At 41.2% G+C, this 25,348-nt stretch overlaps 1 protein-coding gene across 1 annotated transcript in view; it reads left to right on the top strand.

Annotated features, from left to right (window-relative positions):
- Nucleotides 1–16,509, top strand: part of MFSD14B (major facilitator superfamily domain containing 14B) — a 75,959-nt gene extending 59,450 nt beyond the window's left edge. Inside the window, exons 8-12 of the mRNA XM_060235481.1 lie at nucleotides 4,242–4,313; nucleotides 5,814–5,926; nucleotides 10,736–10,833; nucleotides 12,671–12,828; nucleotides 14,925–16,509. Coding sequence (XP_060091464.1) covers nucleotides 4,242–4,313; nucleotides 5,814–5,926; nucleotides 10,736–10,833; nucleotides 12,671–12,828; nucleotides 14,925–15,128 — 645 coding nt within the window. The 3' untranslated portion in view covers nucleotides 15,129–16,509. The remainder of the gene's footprint in view (nucleotides 1–4,241; nucleotides 4,314–5,813; nucleotides 5,927–10,735; nucleotides 10,834–12,670; nucleotides 12,829–14,924) is intronic.
- Nucleotides 16,510–25,348: the final 8,839 nt, after the last annotated feature.

Here is a 25,348-nt window from a genome sequence, read left to right as displayed (position 1 = left end):
AGGTGATCTTGTGACTTGGAGAAGGCATTTAAATGGATTGCAAGCCCTTTAAACATCTATGGAGTTCACTCCTGGCTTGCAAAAGGGACCATGTTCTGTTTAAATGCCTCCCCCGCTTTTCATTAAAACCAATGAGTGATGGGGGCCCATAGAATTGGACCCCCTGGACCAATCTTGTTGAAACTTGGAGAGGTTTATTTTTTGTTTTTGTTTTTTTAGGAGAGGCACCAGCAGTTACTCTGAAAATTGGTGCTTCTACCTCCAAAACTAGACCCCTTAATACCACAGTATCCTCATTATATCCTATGGGGACCATTGACTACAGTGGCCCTCAGAGTATAACTGCAAAAACAAACCAACCAGGATTTCTGATAAATTCTGAATCCAAATACCATGCCGGTATTGGGATTCAGGAATATTGGAAACTACTAATATTTTGGGGGTTCAATATAACTGAATCTTAAAAATACCAATTATTTCTTTTTTGCACACCCTTATCAGAGTATGCTTCAAAATTACTTTTTATGCGGTTCTTATTGGATTTGTCCCAAGTCTTCCTTTACTATTGCTCTAGCCATCTCTGTCATCTTTTCATCACTTGCAGAATCACAGTAATCCAAGTGGCCTTCTGGGCTAACACTTAAGAGAAGGTGCCTGGGAGTGATTTTGTCACTTGCCTGAGTTATCATTCTAGAGGTCAGAACTGACAGAAGTATCAGCCATATCAACAAGAAAATCTCCTAGAGCCATTTGGATTCATCTGGCTCTGGGGTAGATCATTTTAATAGACCCCACAGAGTTTTGGTATCCTTTAGTCTGAACCTGAGCAAACAGTGGCCTTGACCACAACCAGGGAACCACCTTCAATTCCTTCACCCTCAGATCACACTCCACCCACCCAGAACAAAATACTAGATTGAGAGTGTGACCTGCACTGCTGCCCTGAACCATGAGGAAAGGTGGTATAAATGTTTTAATAAATAAGTAAAAATGTATTACCTGAGACAGGTCTGTGATTGTCATGGAGGCCATGAAGTGCTGAGCTGCTCCTGACAAGACAGCCTCAGCATGTATGTTGATGTCCACCAGGACAACTAGCTTATGGGGTCTTTACCATCCATGAGACCACCTGTGTGTGCTGAGGCAGAGATACCAGCTCTGGCTGCTCAGTCAGTGGGGTGGGTGGTACACCAGTAGAATCCCAGTCCTGCTTAGTCCTAACATTAGGTTCCCAGCCTCAAAACCAGGCGTTTTGGAGATGGAGCACTGTGCTAGAGGGATAGTGTGACAACACCCAGTTTCCAGATCTAGAAATTAGGAAGTTAAATTTCATGTCCTACAGACTTCTTTTTTTGTCCACCATGTTTTTATAATTAATGTTTTTGGGATGAGGTAGGCTTACAGTCTTCGATGAGAGCCGTGCCTAGATGCCACCCAGCATTCATTTGGCCTGTTAAGAGAGGATTACTGGCTTGATGAAAACAACTAAGAATAGGTTTATTTCAATGGTATGCAGGGCTTGGTTGTTACTTTCTTTTCTTTTCTTCAGCCATCTAAGTATTACAGTAACAAAGTTATTATAGAGCGGGAGCCCAAGAAAGCATAAGTCTTACAAAGCAATTTTCTTGTTAGGCTGAGTCAGACTTATGACATTGAAGAGAAAGCCTTTTAATTTTTAACAGTTTCAGAGGGTAGCCATGTTGGTCTGCAGTAGAACAGCTACATTTGAGTAGCACCTTAGAGACAACAAGATTCTCGGGGTATGAACTTCTGAAAGTCAAAGCTCCTTTCACCAGGATGTTTTTGTCCATTAGCAGTGCCGTACCAAACTCCAAAATATCTGAAATCCCTAATGGTCTCCCTGCCTAACCAACTGATCTCCCTCCACCAAAATCCATACACCGCCAACTCTGTTAGTTGGCCAACAGTTAGACTGCCAAACATTCCACTACACCATTTGAAAGTGATTGGCCGAGTTTCCTGGAGGGTGGGATGTGAAACCATCAATTACAGAGAGTCTTTGAAGGCACTGCAGCATTGTGACCTCCCCATTGGCCGGACCTATGCTAAGGAATTATCAAATACCCCAAAATGACACAGTGGGGAAGGGCTAATCCCTCCCTCAGTCAAGTCTCAGTGAGCCATATCATATCCTGGGTGGCTGCTATTTTTCCCATGACTGAACTGGCATTTAGCAACATAATTTTATAGTTTGTTGATATGGTTACCAACATCACTTCAGCTGAAACAAGAGTCAGAAAGGGAAACAGCATGCAGATGTCTGTCCCTTTCCTTTACCTGACCTGCTCTTCTCCCATCACTACATCTCCCCCTACCTCATATACCAGGAAGCATACCGTGCTAGGAACATTTTCTGTTTCTGAACTGACAATTTCTGATAGACAAAGCAAATAGTAGGATCTTTCTCACTCCTAACTGTCCTCACTCATAATTTTTTTATCGTATGCATAATGTTCATTCAAATGCAGAAGTAAGCTTGAGTGCAGAGTAAATGTGATAACGTGACAAAGTATGTGGAAAGGTTTATTTGATCACACCTATGGAGTGTGTTTTATCACTGTACTATAAATCATTTTAAAACATGTTACGAAGGTCATAGGATGTAGTTTGTATTATAGATAATTTGGTTGAAGTAAAAGCAGTAAGTAATAAAGGGAAATAATAAGGTGAGATGTAGTTTAGAGGCAGTGAAGGTACAAATCATCTTAAAGTGGTTATGTAGAAATGTTTGTGAGAAAGAAAGATTCTAAGCAGTTCTCATTGGTATTCATTAATTTCTGTAGTGTATGCAAAGTAGAGAGACAATGAGTTGGAAAAATTAGAAGTAACCTGAAGCAGTAGTTTGCCAACATAGAAGTTTGCTTTAATGGTGCTTTACTATGCACATGAACGTGTTCAGATTGACATGCGGGATTAGCTTGCATGTTTGTACAGGGAGTGGAAAACTAGGATCTTTTACCTGAAGAGCTGCTGGTGAGTAGCATGCTTCAGCAGAAAAAGGATAACAGAAACCTGACTTAAAGGTTTAAAAACGAATATAGAGCTCTGACCGATCACAGGCATATGCATGCTTAGAAGCAGTGCATATGAGTGACAGCTAATGGAACTCACTCTGGGGAACTGCAGCTAACTGTCAAAAAAGAGGGTCTGGTTAAAGCAGTTGGAGAGAGGAGTTGGAGATTGGATGGAGAACGGAGTGATTGCTTGAGGACACTCTTTCATGTGAGAAAAGCCTAATAAAGCAGTCTGTGTCTGGCTAAAAATATATGAGAAACTCTGGTGGGAGATTGTTCCCAAAACTACCAACAATCTTTGTGTGTGTAAACCAAAGAATCACATTTTGAGAGGGAATTTTGGTTTTCCAGTATTAAGCTTACTGTCCAATGGAAGAAGAATGCAGTCTGGAAGATCAGGATTTGGCAAAGGGTGTGCAGTTGCATGGTCTTACCAGAGAAGAGGGGTTCAGAGGGAAGAACTTAGTCTTAAACAAAGGGGGAATGCTGAGTACAATCTCAAAACTGTATGGTTATCAAATGTACAATTTAGAAAGGAAATCTGTGCCAAGGAAACTTTAAGACTAAGCATTATAACTTTGGCTAAAATTTCAGTGAAAGTTAGACAGCTTTAAATGTAAAACCCTCTCTTGTGAAGTCAGCAGTCTCAGAGGCAGTTCTTTGTTTAGTTTTTTATTGTCTGTCTACATATTACTAATCCCAAACCCTATGTACATATTGATTCCTTTCCCTGCCAGTCTGTTCAATTCAAATGTTTAAATCTTTGACTGTATCTGTCGTGCCAATTTCTGAAGGGAAATATTTTGACAACTGAAAAAATGACAGGTTAATTGTTTTTGTGGGGTGTTAAATAATGCTGCCACCTGATCACAGGAGCTTATTGAGGAATTTGGTACAATAGCAGTGGTAGTGAAGAGGAACTTATCCTAAACAAATACTAGGAAACACTAGGCATATTGGTCTTTGAATAGTTTTGGGAAACTAAGCAATTTCCTTTTTGCGGCTCATACTGACTGAGTCTTGCCTGTTGCATGTGACCCCAACCACTGTTTAATTTTGTGGTGTTAGCTATCTCCTTTTGAATTCCCACTCTTCCAAATTTGAGTTTATGAAAACTTATAAAAATTGAGCACATCAGAAGTAGCATAACAAAATCACATTCTTACTATAAATCAGCCAATGGTTACTTTTATGCTTTGTCTATAGGTCATAAGATTTGAAGATGCTAGCATTGCTGCATTCATAGCGGTGGTAGGAATTCTATCTATAGTTGCTCAGGTAAGCATATTTTTGGTATTATTTAAAAAACTGACACATTTTGGTGAGTACTTCTGATAGAAGACAACTATTGCTAATCAGGTGGTCAAAATTTGAGTATACAAAAAACAAATATTTGGATGCTGTTTTTAATATATCTTTTGAGATTAAGGGATCTGAAAATTCATTCTTGTGATTCTTGTAGACCTGTTCACAAAGAACAAGCCACTTTTCTTATAGCTGTTAAGAATTGTCAGATGTTGGCTAACAGAGACATTTTAATATTTTTGTTGATGAATTTGAGAATGTGTCTGCATTAACACCAAACTTGCACTCTGTTTATGCGTTGCTGCATACATAGAATGCCTACTTTCTGGCCTGTGGGGAAATGTAAGAACACTGTTGAATAATATTGTTAAACATTCAAGGTAAAGAACCTGATATTTGATTTCTCAGTTCATAGTATACAATAACTAATTACATGATGCTTATGATTTGTTGCCTCTGTTTAATTCTACTTTCCTGAAAGGTAAGACATTTTTGCATATATGTTTTGTTTTTCTGCTTAATTTACAATATGACAATTGTTTTTGATTTCTATCTCAGTTTTAACAAATGAAGTTAATTATAGTCTGTGGTTAGAATAATGTACTTTGTATCCTGTAAAAGTCTGGATTAGTAGAAGTATAAAATGTGGTTGGGGGAGGTGCTTTTAGGTCTTATTTAATCCGTGCAAGTACAATATATGCAGTCTTTCATGTGAGAGGCTGAATAGACTTTGCTTGATATAGAGTGTGTGCTTTGTTTTTTTGCCAAATGTCTGTCTGGGGTAATAGAGTTCCTTTCCGCTTGACTGAGAGCTGCCCACAAGACTTGGTGTCTGCTAGCGTGAGAGAAATCTGAAGAATTTGTCTGTTTCTCTCAATGCACAGCAAAGTTAACATGAGAGATTTGTAATTCAGAGCTGTAGGGAATGTGAGGAAGTAGGCAGTCGTAAAAATAGGGTGTTAAATGAGATCAGGGACATGGGGAGTGCTGGAGGTGAAGAATTTGTATGAAGTACAGTTAATCACTTCTCTAATTAAACATTGGGGGACCTAGTTTAATGATTGTAGACTCAAATATTTTGAGTTGAAAGTTCCCAATTAAAGTTGTACCTCAGCCATCTAATAGATGGTGTAGATAGCAAAGCTACTATTTCTCCCTCTTGACAAAACTGGTCTAGCCTATGGGGCAGTTGTACAAGGTTACTGAGGTCAAACATATGAAGCATGTAAGAGAAAGTACTTTACAAATATTGAGTGGTTAAAATTGAAAAAATCTGACCTATATATACTGCTAGAAGGTCAATACTTCCAATTTTGTCCTTTCAGCAGCATATTTAGGTCAGATTTTATCCCATCATTAAACAAAACTACATGAATTTTGACATTACAATGGACCCTTTTTAGCATTAGATTGCTATAGTTACTAAAACGTTAAAGTCTTTTTTCAACAGAATGTTATTTCTTGTTTTCGTAGACAGTCTTTCTGAGTATCCTAATGAAATCCATAGGGAATAAAAACACAGTACTTCTCGGCCTTGGCTTCCAGATGTTCCAGCTGGCCTGGTATGGTTTTGGTTCTCAGTCTTGGTAAGTGCTGCTTTCAGAACAGGCTTACTCTGGGTAGCTTTAAAATATCCCTGTGAGCCCATTAGGTTGACTAACAGATGTAGGATGGGAAATTTTCCACTACCTTTATTTTTCTATGGCAAATTTTCCATTTGTAAAGATTCATTGTTTCGTAAAATTAGTAACAGTGAATAGATGCCACTGCTAATGCAATTTTAGGCAAGTGTGGAGATTTCAAAATTTTAATGTTTTCCAGGTGATTAGATCTAGGAATTGAGAGACAAGTATTTGCAAGGATGGGAAGGAGGACAACACCCACGAGTACATACAACAATATAAATAAAGATCAATTTAAAAATTCAACTGATTAGTGGGTGCTGCAGGTCAAATAAAAAAGAAAGCTAAAATTCTTATTTCTCTTAAATAGTAGAAGGAATATTGTAATCACTGAACTGATAAGTGACACCAAAAAGAGTGAAAGAAAATTTGAGTTATTAGTATTCTCTGTGGAAGTGAGGGGCATTCTGCTGAAATAATTAAGTGGATAACTTTGTCCACAGTGTAACATGCCCGGTTCTTTGGGTGTGCTAAAATTAGCGTGACAGCACTTTTCAGTAAGGGGAGTACTTGCTGTATTTTCTTTAAATTCTTACATTTAATATTCCAGTAAGAATAATTTCCACACATATATAGTATTTGATAATATACTGTATTTAAATCTTTATGGGCAGTATTCCAGTAAACATAATTTCTACATGAAGCTTTGAAAACATTTGTGGCTAACATTTAAACTACAATTTAGGTTTTTTTCCTAACCAGATATTTCAGTTCAAGTATTTTTGTTTCTACTGGAGCATAAAATTAGCATTAGGTACTTTGAAAATTATATTAGTAAACAAATTTTTTAAAGTCAAGATGAACATGCTAAATCAGCTCATACTCTGAAGAGCATTAGAACATAAGAGAAGCCATGTTGGATCAGGCCAATGGCCCATCCAGTCCAACAGTGTGGCACACAGTGGCCAAAAAAAATTATATATACACACACACACACTGTGGCTAATAGCTACTGATGGACCTCTGCTCCATATTTTTATCTAAAACCCTCTTGAAGGTGGCTATGCTTGTGGCCGCCACCACCTCCTGTGGCAGTGAATTCCACATGTTAATCACCCTTTGGGTGAAGAAGTACTTCCTTTTATCAGTTCTAACCTGTCTGCTCAGCAATTTCATCGAATGCCCACGAGTTCTTGTATTGTGAGAAAGGGAGAAAAGTACTTCTTTCTCTACTTTCTCCATCCCATGCATTACCTTGTAAACCTCTATCATGTCACCCCACAGTCGACGTTTCTCCAAGCTAAAGAGTCCCAAGCGTTTCAACCTTTTTTCATAGGGAAAGTGTTCCAGCCCTTTAATCATTCTAGTTGCCCTTTTCTGGACTTTCTCCAATGCTATAATATCCTTTTTGAGGTGCGGCGACCAGAACTGCACACAGTACTCCAAGTGAGACCGCACCATCGATTTATACAGGGGCATTATGATACTGGCTGATTTGTTTTCAATTCCCTTCCTAATAATTCCCAGCATGGCATTGGCCTTTTTTATTGCAAACGCACACTGTCTTGAAATTTTCAGTGAGTTATCTACCACGACCCCAAGATCTCTCTCTTGGTCTGTCTCTGCCAGTTCACACCCCATCAACTTGTATTTGTAGCTGGGATTCTTGGCACCAATGTGCATTACTTTGCACTTGGCCACATTGAACCGCATCTGCCACGTTGACGCCCACTCACCCAGCCTCAACAGATCCCTTTGGAGTTCCTCACAATCCTCTCTGGTTCTCACCACCCTGAACAATTTAGTGTCATCCGCAAACTTGGCCACTTCACTGCTCACTCCCAACTCTAAATCATTTATGAACAAGTTAAAGAGCATGGGACCCAGTACCGAGCCCCGCGACACCCCACTGCTACCGTCCTCCACTGCGAAGACTGCCCATTTATACTCACTTTCTGCTTCCTATTACTCAGCCAGTTTTTGATCCACAAGAGGACCTGTCCTTTTACTCCATGACTCTCAAGCTTTCTAAGGAGCCTTTGATGAGGAACTTTATCAAAAGCTTTCTGGAAGTCAAGGTAAACAACATCTATTGGGTCTCCTTTGTCCACATGTTTGTTCACCCCCTCAAAAAAATGTAACAGGTTAGTGAGGCAAGATCTTCCCTTACAGAACCCATGCTGAGTTTTCCTTAATAACCCGTGTTCATCAATGTGCCTTCTCATTCTGTCCTTGATAATGCTTTCTACCAACTTTCCCGGTATTGAAGTCAGACTGACTGGCCTGTAATTTCCCGGATCTCCTCTGGAACCCTTTTTAATGATGGGGGTGACATTTGCTACCTTCCAGTCCTCAGGAAAGGAGGCAGATTTCAATGAAAGATTACAGATTTTTGTTAGAAGATCCACAAGTTCAACTTTGAGTTCTTTCAGAACTTTCAGATGTATGCCATCCAGACCCGGTGACTTATTAGTTTTTAATTTGTCTATCAGTTATAGGACCTCCTCTTTTGTCACCTCAATCTGACTCAGGTCTTTCAACACCCATTCCAAAATTAGTGGTTCTGGGGTGGGCAAAAAGTTCTCATCTTCCACAGTGAAAATGGAGGCAAAAAATGCATTCAGCTTCTCAGCCATTTCCCTTTCCTCCTTCAGTAATCCTTTTACCCCATGGTCATCCAAGGGCCCCACTGCCTTCCTAGCTGGTTTCCTACTTCTAATATATTTGAAGAAATTTTTATTGTTGGTCTTTATGTTTTTTGCAATATGCTCCTCATAGTCCCTTTTTGCCTGCCTGATTACAGTCTTGCATTTGATTTGCCACAGCTTGTGTTGCCTTTTACTAATCTCACTTGGACTGGTTTTCCACCGCTTAAAGGAGTCCTTCTTACCTTTTACAGATTCCATTACTTTGTTTGTTAACAATGCAGGCCTTTTCTTATGCCTGTTTGTGCCTTTCCTAACATTTGGTATGTATTTTATCTGAGCTTCTAGGATTATAGTTTTAGTCTCCAAGCTTCCCCAAGGGTTTTTTACCGTATTTACCTTTCCTTTCAGTTTCCTCCTCACATGCCTCCTCATCTCAGAGAATTTACTCCTTTTAAAGTTAAACATGGTTGTGGCGGTCTTTTTGAGCAACTCCTTATTTATACAAACGGTGAAATCAATAACATTATGGTCACTGCTCCCAAGTGGCGCAATCACTTTTACATCTCTCACCAAGTCTTGGGCATTACTTAGGACCAAATCCAGGATCGCCCCACCCCTGGTAGGTTCTGAGACCATCTGCTCCATAGCACAGTCATTGAGAGCATCAAGAAATTCAATCTCTTTCTCTCGACCAGAACACATATTGACCCAATCAATCTGCGGATAGTTAAAATCACCTATTACGACACAATTTTTACATTTAGCCGCTATCTTTAAGCCTTTCATCATATTATAATCGTCCTCTCTCTTTTGATTTGGTGGGCGATAACAAACTCCCATAGTTAAATTTCCTTTTGGGCCCTCTATTTCAACCCAAAGCATTTCTAAAAGGGAATCTAATTCTCTGACCTCAGTCTTACTGGACCGTATATCCTCTCTGACATACAGAGCCACCCCACCTCCAACCCTTCCCTCCCTATCCTTCCGATATAACTTATATCCAGGAATCACCATGTCCCACTGATTCTCCTCATTCCACCAAGTTTCTGAAATTCCCACGTCTATGTTTTCTCCCAACACTAAACATTCCAATTCATCAATTTTACTTCGAACACTTCTAGCATTTGCATACAAACATCTATAAGCTAGACCCTCCACCTTCCTCCTGCCGCCTCGAGACTCTGGCAGGCAGTCCATACTGTTTGTCACCATCACAGTGGACAACTCTGATCCGTTACCCGGTAGAAAAATAGCAGCCCAACCCTTCCTCTCTTTGAGACGAGTCCTCCCGAACCAGAGACATTTCATCTCCTGTCGGCTTTCTCCCAAGATTTAGTTTAAAAACTGCTCTGCCACCTTTTTGATTTTAAGCGGCAGCATCCTGATTCCATTCAGGGATAAGTGGAGACCGTCTCTTTTGTACAGCTCCCGCTTGTTCCAGAAAGCATCCCAGTGCCTAACAAACTTAAACCCTTCCTCCTTAAATTGATTAATTTTCTGATTCCAATTTTTACAGAACATCTACATCTCTGTTTTATAAACAAATCGGGATTTGTTATCTCTATCTAATCCGAACTAGAGTTTGTAACATGTACTGCTGTTTAAACAAACGAGTTTATTTTGATGATGGAACATAGCCACAGTTTAATTTCTAATTCTGTGCCATAAACTGTAAAATGATCTTAAGTCAGAATTGTCATGACATTTGGTTTTTTTTTTTGAAAAAAAAACACACTAGAGATGGCAGAAAGCACAAAAATAGCAAAACTCAAAGTTGGCTTTTTAAAGGTGAAAAAGATGTTTTAGTGTATATTTTTTGATGATGTGGATAACAGCATTCCCCAAAAACTAAAATGGTTGCAAAAAGATCAAGGTTCTCTCTCTCCACCCCCCGCTCCCCAGCAATCGATTTTCTAGTAAAAGAAGCAAGGAGAAGTGAGTTCTGAAAGCAATGAAAAATTTTATTTTCAGTTGCTTATATTTTCTGGCATGTGTAGTGTACTCAGTTAAAAATGGCAGAAAGTGCTTTTGAACAGATAAGATGAAATGAGAACTGGATCTGGCTTATGCTTTTTAGATGTACCACCCTGTTTTGTAGTGGCATTACATTGTGTGTTGTTTTCAGGATGATGTGGGCAGCAGGAGCTGTAGCTGCTATGTCAAGTATTACATTCCCAGCAGTCAGTGCTTTGGTGTCTCGAAATGCAGACTCAGACCAACAAGGTGAATACAATAAAATGTCTGTTTTCCACAGGATATTTTTGTATGGAGCTGTATTCTTTCTAAATCAAGTTGCCTATGTGTTAGAGAACAAATGTGAGGAATTGGAAGAAACCCTGGAGACATTTATGTAGTCCCATGTGAACACAAAGGAATTCAGTTATGCATAAAGCAGTCTCATAATGATGTGGTTTGAATAGTCACTAAAATTGATCATTATGAAACAGATGGCTATAGGAGGGCAATGAGAATAATTAATTTTTGGGGAGGAAATAAGTGAAATCTTGTCAGGCTTAATATCTATAGTTAGATTTCTGACAAAGTTTTCCTGAGTTGAGACTGGGTTGATCTCAAGACACAGCTTCAGATGGTATATGAACAGGTAAGAGGAAGGAATGCCACAGCTCATGGAGAGCCACATTCACAGTTACCATCAACATGACTCCTAAATGCCCTATTGGCCATTCCACCAAATGCACACATACAATAATATTGGATTTATTAATGCTAATAAATAAAATATTTATATATAATATTGTATTGCTTAGTATTAATATTAAATAAACCTCTGTATGTAGAATAGTCTCTCCCCACCACTGTGGAGCTTGGGATATCTGGAGTGAGAGGAGGTCTTCTGTCTCCACCTTCCTCTCTTCAGGAAGAGGAACAGTGGCTCAGGCAGGAGAGTGGGGTTACCAAAGTGCCCGCAGGAGAAAGTGGCTGTGGAGAAAGAAGAGTTAAAACACTATCACCCCACTATGACTAACTTGCTGTTTTCCTGTTTGGCTGCCATGATGGTGGTTTTGCCCTCTTCTTTGCTGCCAGTTTACTTTTCTCCTGGCAGCCGCCTGAGCTCTGGGATTAGAGTTCAGATGCTGTTCACCGAAGACAAGATGCCCTTTACATTCATTCATGGCACAAGGCAGGCAACTTAGGAAACTTCATTTTCCAGTCCTTCCAGTTGTGGCTGTTCCAAGGTATGACCCACCTGACTATAAAAAGCACTAACGGACAGTGTTATTAATTCACCTGGAATATGGGGTAGGTATCATATTGGGAAATGGTACTCAGAAGAGCAGCAGATGGCACATGTCAAAGAGCCATCATGTAGTTCCTGGGCCTTTTGAGTATCACTGGCATAGAGAGCTTAATAAATATTCTCCTGTAAGGTACTATCGTTTTTAAAGAATCACATAGAATGGGAATGTTATTTATGACAAAGTCACTCTCTGTTTAAAAGGTGAATGTAAAATTGTTCAAGTTACAATTGGAACCCCCCCCTCCCCAGTTTTTCTTTCATAATTCTCAGTCAGCTTATTCTTTAGTATTGGAAGACCCTTTGGGTAGATTAAAAAAATGAAAGTTACACCATCTAGTGGTGAAGTAACGTCTAGTAAAATATGGAACTGTGCTTTGGATTGGAACTGACTATCCTGTTCTTGCACTGACTCAACTTTTTAGGAGTTGAGACTGTATCTTATTTAGATTAAATCATTACAGTAGGCAGAATGTGTAATTAGTCCATAATAACAATTTGCTACACAGGTAGAAATTTAGGAAGTTTTATTTTGTTTAGCAAGCCATAGTGAAACAGGAGTGAAATTTGCCATCATTTAAACTCTCTGTTGGTGATTTGATTAAATAAGTTCTAATATCCCATACATCTAGTTAGGAAAGTATACTATTCTATCAGATTATGATTTTGCAGTCCCACTATCACTTAATAGTCATTAGTGCTTGTAATAAGTCAATAAATTGCAGGTTTAAGCTGTCATGAACCATGTTAGTGGCAACTGTTTCTTTTCCTTCGCCATTAACTTATTAACTTATGTTTGTGCAGGTGTTGTCCAGGGGATAATAACTGGAATCAGAGGCCTGTGTAATGGTCTTGGTCCGGCTCTCTATGGCTTTATATTTTACTTGTTCCATGTGGAACTTAATGATTTGGCACCTGTCCCAAATTCTGAGAAAACTGCATTGCAAGATCCAAGTGATGAGGTACAACACTGGTCTTTTTTTAACTGGCATGTTGAATTTTGATAATTTATCTTGCTCCAGAACTACTTGTGTTGCTGCACTATGCCAACTATGTTCTTAGACTGTGTTCTTAAACTGCATGATTTGACAGTGGAATCCAGTGGTGGCATACTAGATGACAGAACCATTTGTTGCCTTTATGTTTGAAAAAAAGTGTGAAAACATGAACCAAGTCTAGAATTGGAAGGTCGTTGATCTGTAGTTGGGAGTATAATTTTACGCTGCTTACTGTAACATTTGAGGTTGCAGTGCTGTTGACAGGCTTGAAATCTTCTGCTGTCATTTAACACCAGCCCTTGAGTTTGAAGTACCTAACTTTTTGCTGAGTTGGGAGTATTTTTGCCTGTTCTCCCTCCCACCCTGGCAAATAGCTGACCCACCTTTTGGGGAATCCCCAAAAGCAAAGGAGAGAGGAGGCAAAGAATAAGGGACTGTCAAGGGTTGAGGCAGCATCTCTGTTACAGACTTGTACTGTAATACTTTTATTTGCAAGTTTCAGGCAATATTTAAACATCTCTAGATGATATGAATCTGATTTTTCAAATCAGCAGCATTGCCAGTCTTGCACACTTAAATTCTGGTTATAAGAACTGGGTTTCTGTATTTGTATTGGAGAATCATTTTCTAATATTTGAGGAGTATTTTGCACATTCCAAAAGTACTTGGGGTGTAAATTTAATAAACTAAATTAAACTTTGTCTTCTGAGGTGGCATTTAAAAGCCTGTGATAAAAGGGTTCTTGAGATGGTTCCTGTTTCCTTAAGAGCTCTGGGGCTGTAAGCCTGTGAGAAGTGCAGTATTGAGACTAAATGTTTACTTAGCCGTTTGTGTTCATCATCATGGGTTGGTGATTCATTATCCTTCCTTGTCACCTCAGTGCATTTATTTAGTCTTATGCATTCTCCTTGGCCTGTATACTAGGGCTGTTCTATAATGGGCCTGTCAATCTCCTCACTTACGATTGAGTCAGTATTTCTGTTACAGACTTTATTGTAATAATTTACGGTTTGGGGCAATGTTTCCTGCTGAAGCTTACCATAAAGGCTGTCTTGGATAGAACATTTTACAAGTATCTGCAGTTTCACACGCTGTGCTCATCAGGATTGACATTTAGTTATTCAGATCATCTTGAATCTGCTTTCCACAATATTCTGGGGGTTTTGGTTTGCTATTATAGTCTATAACTTACATTCCTTTCTCAAACAATTCTCAATTAAATAATTTAAATAATTTAAAAGCTGTATATGTTGAGTTAGCCAGTATCAGCTATTAACACCTGTATAGTGTGCAGCACTTTATTTTTCTCTGAGGATGTCTGCTGTAGTTTTGGATAGTAAAGAAAGGGGTTGTTATTACTTACCATCTTTGCCTGTCCTAATTTCAAAAGTGCCTGCATGCATTGGGGAAATCATTCTTGTCTACTCCCGCTCCACCTTTTCAAGCTGTGTCCCTTGCACATGCTGTTTCCTGACTGCCGATCTCCCATGAGGGCCCCAGATGCTGCAGAAACACAATAGTGTCCTACATGAGTACTCCATCTCAGTAGTTTATGCATGGTGTTTCCATTCTGCTGAATTTGACAGATATGGTAGAATATTGTGGCTGTCCTGGTAATCACGTGCTGTTGTTCAGAGGCTAAAGACCATAGCTAGTGAGGGTGCACAGCAGGCGGTGCCTCTTACCAATGCTTCAGTGCCTCCATGTTAATTTACAGTTTTCCTTAAGCTGCGCTGTGCCATTCCCCCTGCACTGCATGGCTTAAGCGCTTCTTGGTAGGGCCATAGCCAGCAGGGGGCTGGATCTCTGCATCTTGTCATCCATCATGTGGCATGGGTCACTTGACAGGCCACATGACACTAGCAACGGTGGATTGGCCACTCAGAGCCAGCCAAAACTGACATTCTTGTGTTTTTGAAAATAAATAAATAATTCTACTGGAAACTTCATGTGAAGACAATCCTGAATGGTTAGGCATAGGGGTTTTTTTGCAGCCTCATTGTGTTTTATATCTCATTAAAAGTATATGTGTAAGAGATTATTCTATTTTTCCTCTGCAGAGTGCAATCATACCTGGACCACCTTTTCTGTTTGGAGCATGTGCGGTCCTTCTTGCTTTCCTGGTTGCCTTATTCATCCCTGAGCTCAGTAAAGCCAGCAGTACCAGAAAGCACAGCAACAGCATCAGCAGTATCCAGAGCAACAACCCAGATAGAGGCAGTGATGAGGACATTGAGCCACTGCTGCAAGACAGCAGTGTATGAGAGCTACATTTTCCTAATGTTAATAGACTGGAAGCAAGCAAAATCCAAAATCCATGCACTGAGCTTCAAAGTTGGATCAAGACTTAACTGGAGTGAGCTTTTGATCCATCGGAAACTTTGCACATTTCACCCACCTATAAGATATAATGTCCAGTTGCGGCTGGATGTCAACCACTTCCTGTGTTTTTGTATAACAGTTCATGGTGATTATTTTTCTGTATACGATGCACAAGAGCCATCAATCCCACAATTAAATTGAAAATGTTGAATGCTGTTCTTGGAAAATATAATCTTCAGACAGAATTGAACACCCAGATTCACTGTGACCAGAACACAGCCCTTGCCAGAGTAATGTTTTCCATTATGTCCATTTTCCCCACCTTCTGCATACTCTTACAGCCCTCTTGTGTTTAGAAAAGAATCTATATTACTAACAATTGAAGTGTTACTGATGAATGAAGGTCATAATAAAATTCCTGAATCAATATTCTTACTAAAATACTGCATTTTACATAAAATACTGAATATTGCATTTTGACTTTTAGATGAAGTTTTGCAGGAGAAATTGAGCCACTGCATAGAAGTTGACACCCTCACTCCTAAGGAATCTAACAGAGGCATGTTAATAAAGGTTCCATTTGGAACCTACCTAAAGGGCTGAGAAGATTTTCTGTTGATGGAAGGTGCTTACATATATGCTCATTGAATTGTCAGAGTGGCCAGTTCAAAGATAGGACTAACTGTTTGGATGCTGAGGCAATTTACATTCATGTGCATTTATTGCATCATTTGTCATATTTTGTCTGCCGTATGAAGCACTCCTCTCCAATTTATTTCACTCCTGCCTTAACTGCTATTTAGCGTGGATTTGTTATGATCCATTATCTATTAGCCTTCATATCAGTACCCCTGAAGAAACTCATGGAATTACAATTATGAAACTCCTTCCATAAGAGGCTTTAAGTGACAGTTTAATTTCTACAAAGTATCATGCTATAATTTTTAGAGGCATTTTATGAAATTGCACAGATTTCTATGTATTTTGCGGCAGTGGAAATGGACCATGACACACAACTCTTAACAAAGTACTCTTATGAATGTTTTATATGTATTGAATATATGTAGATATTTGTAAGAAGTTTTACTTTTTTCCAGATGAGGTACTGTGTAAATCTTGTATTTATAAATGTAATGAGGGTGTTGACAGATATACAGCTTTTATAATGGATTGTGTATTGACTGAACAAAATTTAAATATATATAATATATATATTTTGAAACTTGTTCTGCCTTAAGCAAGGATAACAAACCTTTTGTACTATGCAGTTTGGTTTTAAGTTAATAAGCTTCCTAATGCATAATAAATTTGCAAACTATATTATACAGGTTTCATGTGTGGGATTAATGTTTTATTCTATGCATTTTTATTCTCCCTTCCTCCCAATTTGATTTGTGTCTGCATTATTTGTAGCATGTGAGATCCTGATTAATTGGTTAAGTGCCTCCCAACTCTTGGTTTGCTAAATCAACAGGAATGGTATGAAATAAAGATGAATAATCATACTCTGGTTTGCTGACAACAGTTGATCTCTTCAACAAGGGTAACTTTTGTTTCAGTAAAGCAAGTAATTTTAGGGAGGGTGGTTTTAGGATTATCTGTGTGCTTGCCCAGTACAAAAGACTGCAGGTCTCTGAGCCACAACTAGGATAAAACAAAAATAAAGCCTGGATTATTATTTTCTTGACTCTTGTAACAAACATAAAAGGAGCAGGACTTGAAAGTTACACTAATATCTTTCAACCCTTCTTTGCTATTCTGATATTGCAGTTAAAAGTTACAAAAGGGTAGACATTTTAGTTGCAATAAAATCAAACAAATTCAGGGGCACCTTAAAGGCTGCTAATTATTTCATTTTAAGGTTTCATGAGACAGTCTCTGCATCAGATACATGACATCAGATGCATGGGAGTTATTTACACTTGATGACAAGCAGCAGTTGGGAAGTTATGCCAAGATATTTCAGACTGCACCTTCCTTAATTTTTTATCCTACTCCGCTCATTTTCTGCAGTTTAGAATGGTCCTTACTCACTACATACAAATTCACTTCTTTGATTATTTTTCAATCTGTGTTCTGACTCTTTGTAATATCTCCCCACACCCACCTTGCTTGCAACTTTATTTATGACAGCTACAGTCCATGCATTGCAGTGCATGAGCTTTGCCCAAAAGATTATTCTGTAAGTATTTTTTTTAAGTCCTTAATGTTCCAGCGGACTTCTGTATAATTGTGGTTAAACTATACCTCAGCGGCATAAGAACATGAGTCCTGCTGGATCTGCGTAGTGGTCCAGCTGAGGACACACAAAAAGAGCATTGAGGCCCTGACTCTGCTTTTTACCATAGTGGCTTACTGTCTGGATATGGAGTTCGTATTTTAGTTGTCATGGCAGTATGCCCAAGGTCACTCACTGTCCATCCAGTGTCTGTAGGTTAGAATCATAGAGTTGGAAAGGACCTCCAGGGTCATCTATTCCAGCCCCTTGCACAATGCAGGAAACTCAAATACCTCCCCCTAAAATCACAGGATCTTTATTGCTGTCAGATGGCCATCTAGTCTGTTTAAAAACCTCCAAGGAAGGAAAGCCCACCATTTCCCAAGGAAGTCTGTTCCACTGAGGAACCGCTCTAACAATCAGGAAATTCTTCCTAATGTTGAGACGAAAATTCTTTTGATTTAATTTCAACCCATTGGTTCTGGTCCTACCTTCTGGGGCCACAGAAAACAATTCCACACCCTCCTCTATATGACAGCTTTTCAAGTACTCTCAGCCGCCTCCTCTCCAGGCTAAACATGCCCAGCTCCTTCAACCTTTCTTCATAGGACTTGGTCTCCAGACCCTTCACCATCTTTGTCGCCCTCCTCTGAGAAGTGTCTGGCCCAAGGCCACCTAGCATTATGGCAGAACAGGTATTAGAACCTGGGTCTCCCAGGTCCTAGTCCAACTTTTACTAATTATGCCAGAAAGCCAGATGCCATGTTTTTTGATTAAGCACACAGAAGACTGAGTCTGCAATAACCATATTAAAACTGTATCCTAGCCATCTCTAGGAATGGCTATCACAGAATTTTATGGTGATGACAATATTTTGGGAACAATTATTTTGTCTGAGGTTCTGATGACATTAAAGTTAAATTTTAGCTAATTTAAATTTTAGCTAATAATTGTGGGAAGTTTTTAGATGGGATTTAGTTAAATAGCTATTTAATAAATTGGCAGATTAGTTATAATAGATAGATTGGCTGGAAGGAGGGGGGTGGAGGAGAGGGTAGCTTTAACGGTCCCATCGGACTAGGAGGACATAAACAGGAGATGACTGGCCTGGGGATTCCAGTGCTCCTGGGGAGGGGAAGATATGACGGTGGGACGAGGCAGAATTATAAGGGAAGGAGATCGAGACATAATAGTGCTCGACCCCCTTCCAGCCTTCGCCCCATCCCGACGGTGACAGGTAGTGGGGCCAGGTTGAATTACTCGCCTCCGTCACTGGTGTTATGCAATGCCAGGTCCATTAATAAGACCTCTGTCCTGCGGGAGTTTTTGTCCGAACAGGACATGGACCTGGCTTGCGTGACCGAGACCTGGGTGCGCGAGGGGGAGACGGTAGCTCTCTCCCAGACCGTTCCCCCGGGATACTCGGTCTTTCACCAGTCACGGACCAGCGGGCGGGGGGGAGGGGTGGCACTTCTCGTACGAGAGGCTTACTCCTTTAGGGCTCTTCCGGCTCCAGAGATCCCAGGCATTGAATGTGTTGGCCTGAAGTGGGATGTTGGGGAGGGGTTGGCAATCTGGCTGGTGTACCGACCGCCTAACGCACCGGCCGGCGCTTTACCATTCCTGGTGGAGGCTGCGGCAGGCTGGGCGTTGGAGCACCCAAGGCTCTTGGCCTTGGGGGACTTCAATGTCCATGCCGACGACGCGGCCTCCAGCCAGGCGATGGACCTGGTGTCATCCATGGCGACACTAGGACTCTCCCAGGTTGTTACAACACCCACTCATCAGGCGGGACACATGTTAGACCTGGTCTTTGTGGCCGGAATATCAGTGACTGATATTGCAATGGAAGCAGTGCCATGGTCAGATCACTTTGCCCTTAAGGCTCGTATGGAGGTGTCTCCCAAAACCTGTTTAGGCGGAGAGCGCATTTTAGCTCACCCGCGGAGCCTGATGGACCCGGAACGGTTCCTAACGGCCCTACAGGACACCTGGCCCACTGGCGATTCCCTAGATGATCTGGTAGAGTCCTGGAACGATGGGCTCTCCAGGGCCATTGAGGAGATCGCACCCAGGCGCCCTCTGCGCCCCCACTCGAAGCCGTCGCCTTGGTTTAACCGGGAGCTGCGGCAACAAAAGCGGGGACTCAGACGACTGGAGAGGCAATGGCGGCGTACTCGAGATGAAGTGACCCGAACATCTTATAGAGAGAGTTTGAAGGCCTATGAGATGGCAATCAAATCCGCAAAGAAAGTATTCTTTGCGGCTAAGATTGCGTCCGCAACTTCGCGCCCAGCACAACTGTTCGATATAATTAGAGGACTTACAACGCTGCCGCAAGGCAGACTAAATTCTATTGAATTGGAAATAGGCTGTGAGGCTTTTGCGAAATTTTTTGCGGATAAAATCGCGTCACTCCGCCCCGACCCCCCTGCCAGTTTTGAGACAGTTAGCGAAACCGAGGCCCCGAGCCTGTCTTCGGATTATACTCTGGATGGCTTTAGCCCCCTCAGCCTGGAGGAAGTTGACAGGATTCTCTTATCTGCTCGCCCAACAACTTGTAAATTGGACCCATGCCCTTCCTGGCTTATTAAATCCTGCCAGAGGGATCTCAGATATCCTGTACGGGATATCATAAATAGATCCCTGACGGAAGGGCATTTTCCAACGCCGCTCAAAGAGGCTGTGGTCCGTCCCCTCCTAAAAAAACCATCTTTAGATCCGGCCCAGTTGGCACACTATCAGCCGGTCTCAAATTTGCCCTTTTTGGGTAAACTTACTGAGAGGGCAGTGGCGATGCAGTTACAGACTTTCCTGGAGGACGCTTCCGTCCTTGACCCATTTCAGTCCGGCTTTCGCCCGGGACATGGGACGGAGACAGTGTTGGTTGCCCTAGTGGATGACCTTCAACGGCATCTGGATCGGGGTGGCTCGGCGGTGCTGATGTTGTTAGACCTGTCGGCTGCGTTCGACACGGTCGACCATCGGCTACTGACGTGCCGCCTCGCCGACGCGGGGATTCAGGGGTTGGCCTTACAGTGGCTTTCCTCTTTCCTGGAAGGTCGGGGACAAAGGTTCGCAATTGGGGGGGAACTATCCCGGAGGTGCACACTTGACCGTGGTGTGCCCCAAGGGGCGGTTCTCTCCCCGATGTTATTTAACATCTACATGCGGCCTCTTGCCGAGATTGCCCGAAGGTACGGGCTAGGGTGTCACCAGTACGCTGATGACACCCAGCTCTATCTACTGATGGACGGCCAGCCGGTCTGCGCCCCAGAAAATCTTGATCGGGCACTACAGGCCGTGGCTGAGTGGCTCAGACTGAGTGGGCTGAAGCTAAATCCTGCGAAGACAGAGGTCTTTTGCTTGGGTCGCCGCGGCCCGGGAGGGGGAATCCCCCTTCCAGTTTTTGACGGTGCGCCGCTGACGGCGGCGGACAGGGTCAGGAGCTTGGGGGTGCTATTGGAGCCTTCTCTAAAGATGGAGGCTCAGATAGCAGCCGCTGCCAAGTCCGCATTTTTTCATCTTAGGCGGGCAAGGCAGCTGGCCCCCTTCCTGGAGCGCGACGACCTAGCAACAGTGATCCATGCCACGGTCACCTCGAGGTTGGACTACTGCAATGCCCTCTACATGGGGCTGCCCCTCTCCCGAACTCGGAAATTGCAGCTGGTGCAGAATGCCGCGGCCTGGCTGTTATTGGGTCTCCCAAAGTGGGGACACATTCGGCCGGGTCTTCGGACTCTGCACTGGCTTCCAGTGATATACCGAGTCCGGTACAAGGTGCTGGTTATTACCTTTAAAGCCCTATATGGCCTGGGACCTGCCTACCTGAAGGACCGTCTCTCCCCACATGTTCCCCAGAGAGTACTGAGGTCGGGAACACAAAATCTCCTCACTATCCCTGGGCCAAAAGAAGCCCGCTTGAAATCCACCAGAGAAAGGGCTTTCTCCGTTATGGCCCCTACATGGTGGAATCAGCTGCCGGAAGAGGTGAGGGCCCTGCGGGACCTTGTTCAGTTCCGCAGGGCCTGTAAGACGACCCTCTTCCGGCTAGCCTACACCTAGCTAAGATGAGAACTCAATGTAGCTTGCTTGACGTCTGTTCTATATGTAATTGGAATGTTTACTGGTTTTTAAGGTTTTAACTGTTTTAAATGTTTAATTGCTTATATATTTATATTGTTTAATTGTATGTTTGATTAATTTCTGGAAGCCGCCCTGAGCCACTTGTGGGAAGGGCGGGATACAAATAAATAAATAAATAAAGTACTGCTCAGTAGTTTGCAGCTGGATGAATCTAGACAGCTTGAGTGGAAACTAATCAGACTGGATACTGAAAGCTCATCTTCCTGATCTAGTGTATTCATTAGACATCCCAACCTCTTGATTCATGCTGAAAATAAATCCAATTGGAGAAAACTGACAACAGGCATCAATATCTGCATTTAAATCCAGTTCCTAAACATGTAGTTCACACCTGAGATACTGTTGTCATGCTGATCTATTTTTACCTGATCTTAAGACTGATGGTCTGATCAACCAGTAACTGTTTTGCTCAGTGTTTTACACATAAAATCTCTCGCATCCATTTCATCTTGAACTCTACATTAGCAGTGACAGGGTCAGTTGGTGCTGTGGTGCTGACCTGTCCAGTTGTTTAAGATACTTTCCATTTTTCATTTTATTAAATCTGAGGGCATGGAAGGGTTCCTTAGTGACCTGAGGCCTACTGTCTCCATGTACGACCCTTGCTCTTCTTGCTTATTTAAATCTGCCCAGGGGTATGTGTATGTGTGTGTGGCTGATTGAGTCCAAGAGGTAATTAGTGCCACCTTGAGAGGGGGTGGTCACCCTGACTTTCAAACAGGTTGTGGTGCATTCACTTCTCAGAAAATCTACTCTGGAGTCCTGGACCCAGAAGACTTCAATAATTATTAGCTAGTCCCAAGTTTGCATTTTTGAGCAAGGTAGAAGACTTCAATGTCTTGTGTAAGAATCCTGATAAATGTCACAGAACTGCAATATGATGTAGGATATTGGGTTTTTTTGAAAATGCTGTTGGTGAAACACGGCTTTGTCTAAAGCAAGCTATCCCATCAAAGCAAGGAATAGGAAGGTTTACTATTGGGCCAATGCATATAAATCTGTGCACTGAAGACACATTTTGTTTTGTGCAATAAAGACTTTTAATTGAGAGAACTTGTCAGATTGTTTTGTTTTGTGCATATGCTATTTCAAAATATTGTAAAATCGATGTTTTCAAGCTTAATTGTGTTATTTATTTGAATTTATTTAAGCATTAAAGATACCATAGCCTTTGTAATTTTATTTCACTTATTCATTTATACGCAGGGGTTTTTTGTTCTACATATCTACCACTAGCAGGTTTATTTTGTTTGGTGTTCCCTCAGTGAGCCATGCTTTCCTTAACTGTTATTTTAATTTTTTAAAAATGTATTTTAGTTAGGAAGTTTAGACATGGGAAAAAGGGCCTCTCCCATTTTTTGAAGGAAAAATTTAAATGTTGAGGAGTGCTGGGTGGAAATATTTTCTCGAGTTCAAAATTTTTTATTTTCTAACATACACATATCATAGGAATACAGACACACACACATATAACACATAATACATAAACAATAAAGTGGAGAGTAAGAGTTTGAATTTGTTATCTACAATATATCACATCATTCATATTCCCATCTATTATTTTTCCTAGACCTAATTTATTTCTGGTTCTTACATCTTTCTTACTATTATATCTTATTATACCTTTTTCAACCAATCATATAAGGGTTATCAAGTTTCTTTACAATCCCGTATGTTTCCTTCCTTCAGTTTCACTGAAAGTCCATTTCTGCTGTTTCAAGTAATTTTTTAACAAATTCTTCCCTTAGGTATCTGTGGTGACTTCCAATATCTTGCATAAACAATTCTTGCAGCTGTAGTTGTGTGTGCTAAGAATCTAGCTATTAATTTAGATATGGGGGTTTGATATATGTTCAATAGATATAACTCAGGTAGATGTTATATATTTGTTTTTAATCTCTTTTGTAACCAACTGTGGATTTGGATCCAATATCTCTTTGCTTTTTCACATTGCCACCACATATGGTAGAAAGACCCAACTGCCTTCTGACATTTCCAACATTTATTAGAAGTGTTAGAATATATCTTTGATAGTTTTTCCGGAGTAACATACCGCCTATAGAGCATCTTATATATATTTTCTTTAAAGGTGGATGAACTAGTCATTTTAATATTCATTTTCCATAATCTTTCCCAATCTGAAAATTCTATCACATGCTCAATATTTTGCATCCACTTCACCTTGCTTTCTTTAACAACTTCATATTGCATTTTCATTCCTAATAATAGATTATATATATATTATTAATTTTTCATCAGTACCAGTCAATATTTCATCTAGCTCATTCACTTTTTTTCAAAACCAAGTTCCTTATATATTTTTAGTACTTATTTTTTTATTTTCAAATATCACCATACATACAGCAAATTACAATACAATAACACATAAATAATTAAATTTAACCCATATAGCAAGCTATGACAAGACAGTACTGTAGTACCATGTATTCTTTTTTGAAAAAAGGAAAAAAAACAACAACCATTTTTCCTATAATAATCACAATCCATTCAGCCTAACCTAAAAGCCTTATATAAATACTCTCTCTCTCTCGGTTTGGCTTCGCGAACGAAGATTTAAGAAGGGTGCAATAGTCCACGTTTGCTGCAGGCTCGCTGGTGGCTGACAAGACCAATGTGGGACAGGCAGGTCCGGCCACAGCGGCTGCAGGGAAAAGTCTGATTTAGGGTTGGTCCTGTAGCAGTGCGATTCTTCCTCAATCTCCTTTTGTCCTCAAGACCAGCTATGCGCGCGTTCTCAAAGGAAGAGACAGCCTGGTGGATGGTGTGCCTCCATGCTTTGCGATCTGAGGCTAGGTCAGACCACTGGTGATGGTTGATGTGACAGGTGCTAAGGGATTTCTTCAAGGAGTCCTTGTACCTCTTCTTTGGTGCCCCTCTATTTCGATGGCCGGTGGAGAGTTCGCCATACAGGGCAATCTTGGGAAGGCGGTGGTTTTCCATCCTAGAAATATGCCCTGCCCAGCGCAGCTGCGTCTTCAACAGCAGTGCCTCGATGCTGGTAACCTCTGCCCGCTTGAGGACTTCAGTGTTGGTCACAAAGTCACTCCAGTGGATGTTGAGGATGGTGCGAAGGCAGCGCTGATGAAAGCGCTCAAGGAGTCGCAGGTGATGACGGTATAAAACCCACGATTCGGAGCCATAGATGAGGGTTGTCATCACAACCGCTTTGTAAACATTGATCTTTGTGCCTTTTTTCAGATGCTTGTTGCTCCACACTCTTTTGTGCAGTCGGCCAAATGCACGGTTTGCCTTTGCCAGCCTGTTGTCAATCTCCTTGTCGATCTTGGCATCTGAGGAGATGATGCACCCCAGGTAGCTGAACTGCTGGACTGTCTTCAGAACTGATTCACCCACAGTGATGCAGGGAGGGTGATAATCTTCCTGGGGTGCAGGCTGGTGGAGAACTTCTGTCTTCTTCAGACTAACTTCTAGGCCGAATAGCTTGGCAGCCTCTGCAAAGCAGGACGTCATATGCTGCAGAGCTGATACCGAGTGGGAGACGAGTGCAGCATCATCAGCAAACAGTAGCTCTCGGATGAGTTTTTCCATTGTCTTGGAGTGTGCCTTTAGTCGCCTCAGGTTGAACAGGCTGCCATCGGTGCGATAGCGGATGTAGACACCATCGTCCTCATCTAGATCTACTCTCAAGTGCATATTAATATAGAATGAAATTCAGGGGTTTTTTTTGGCATCTTACACTTCTTTGTTGAGTTGACATTAACGAAGTCAAGAAAAGTGTACCATTTCTTTACAAATTTTTCTCCTACCTTAGGATTG

The sequence above is a fragment of the Heteronotia binoei genome, chromosome 4 (assembly GCF_032191835.1).
Source record: "Heteronotia binoei isolate CCM8104 ecotype False Entrance Well chromosome 4, APGP_CSIRO_Hbin_v1, whole genome shotgun sequence".
Taxonomy (NCBI): Eukaryota; Metazoa; Chordata; class Lepidosauria; order Squamata; family Gekkonidae; genus Heteronotia; species Heteronotia binoei.
Note: the sequence above shows the minus strand (reverse complement) of the source record. Positions and strands in the feature narration are given on the sequence as shown.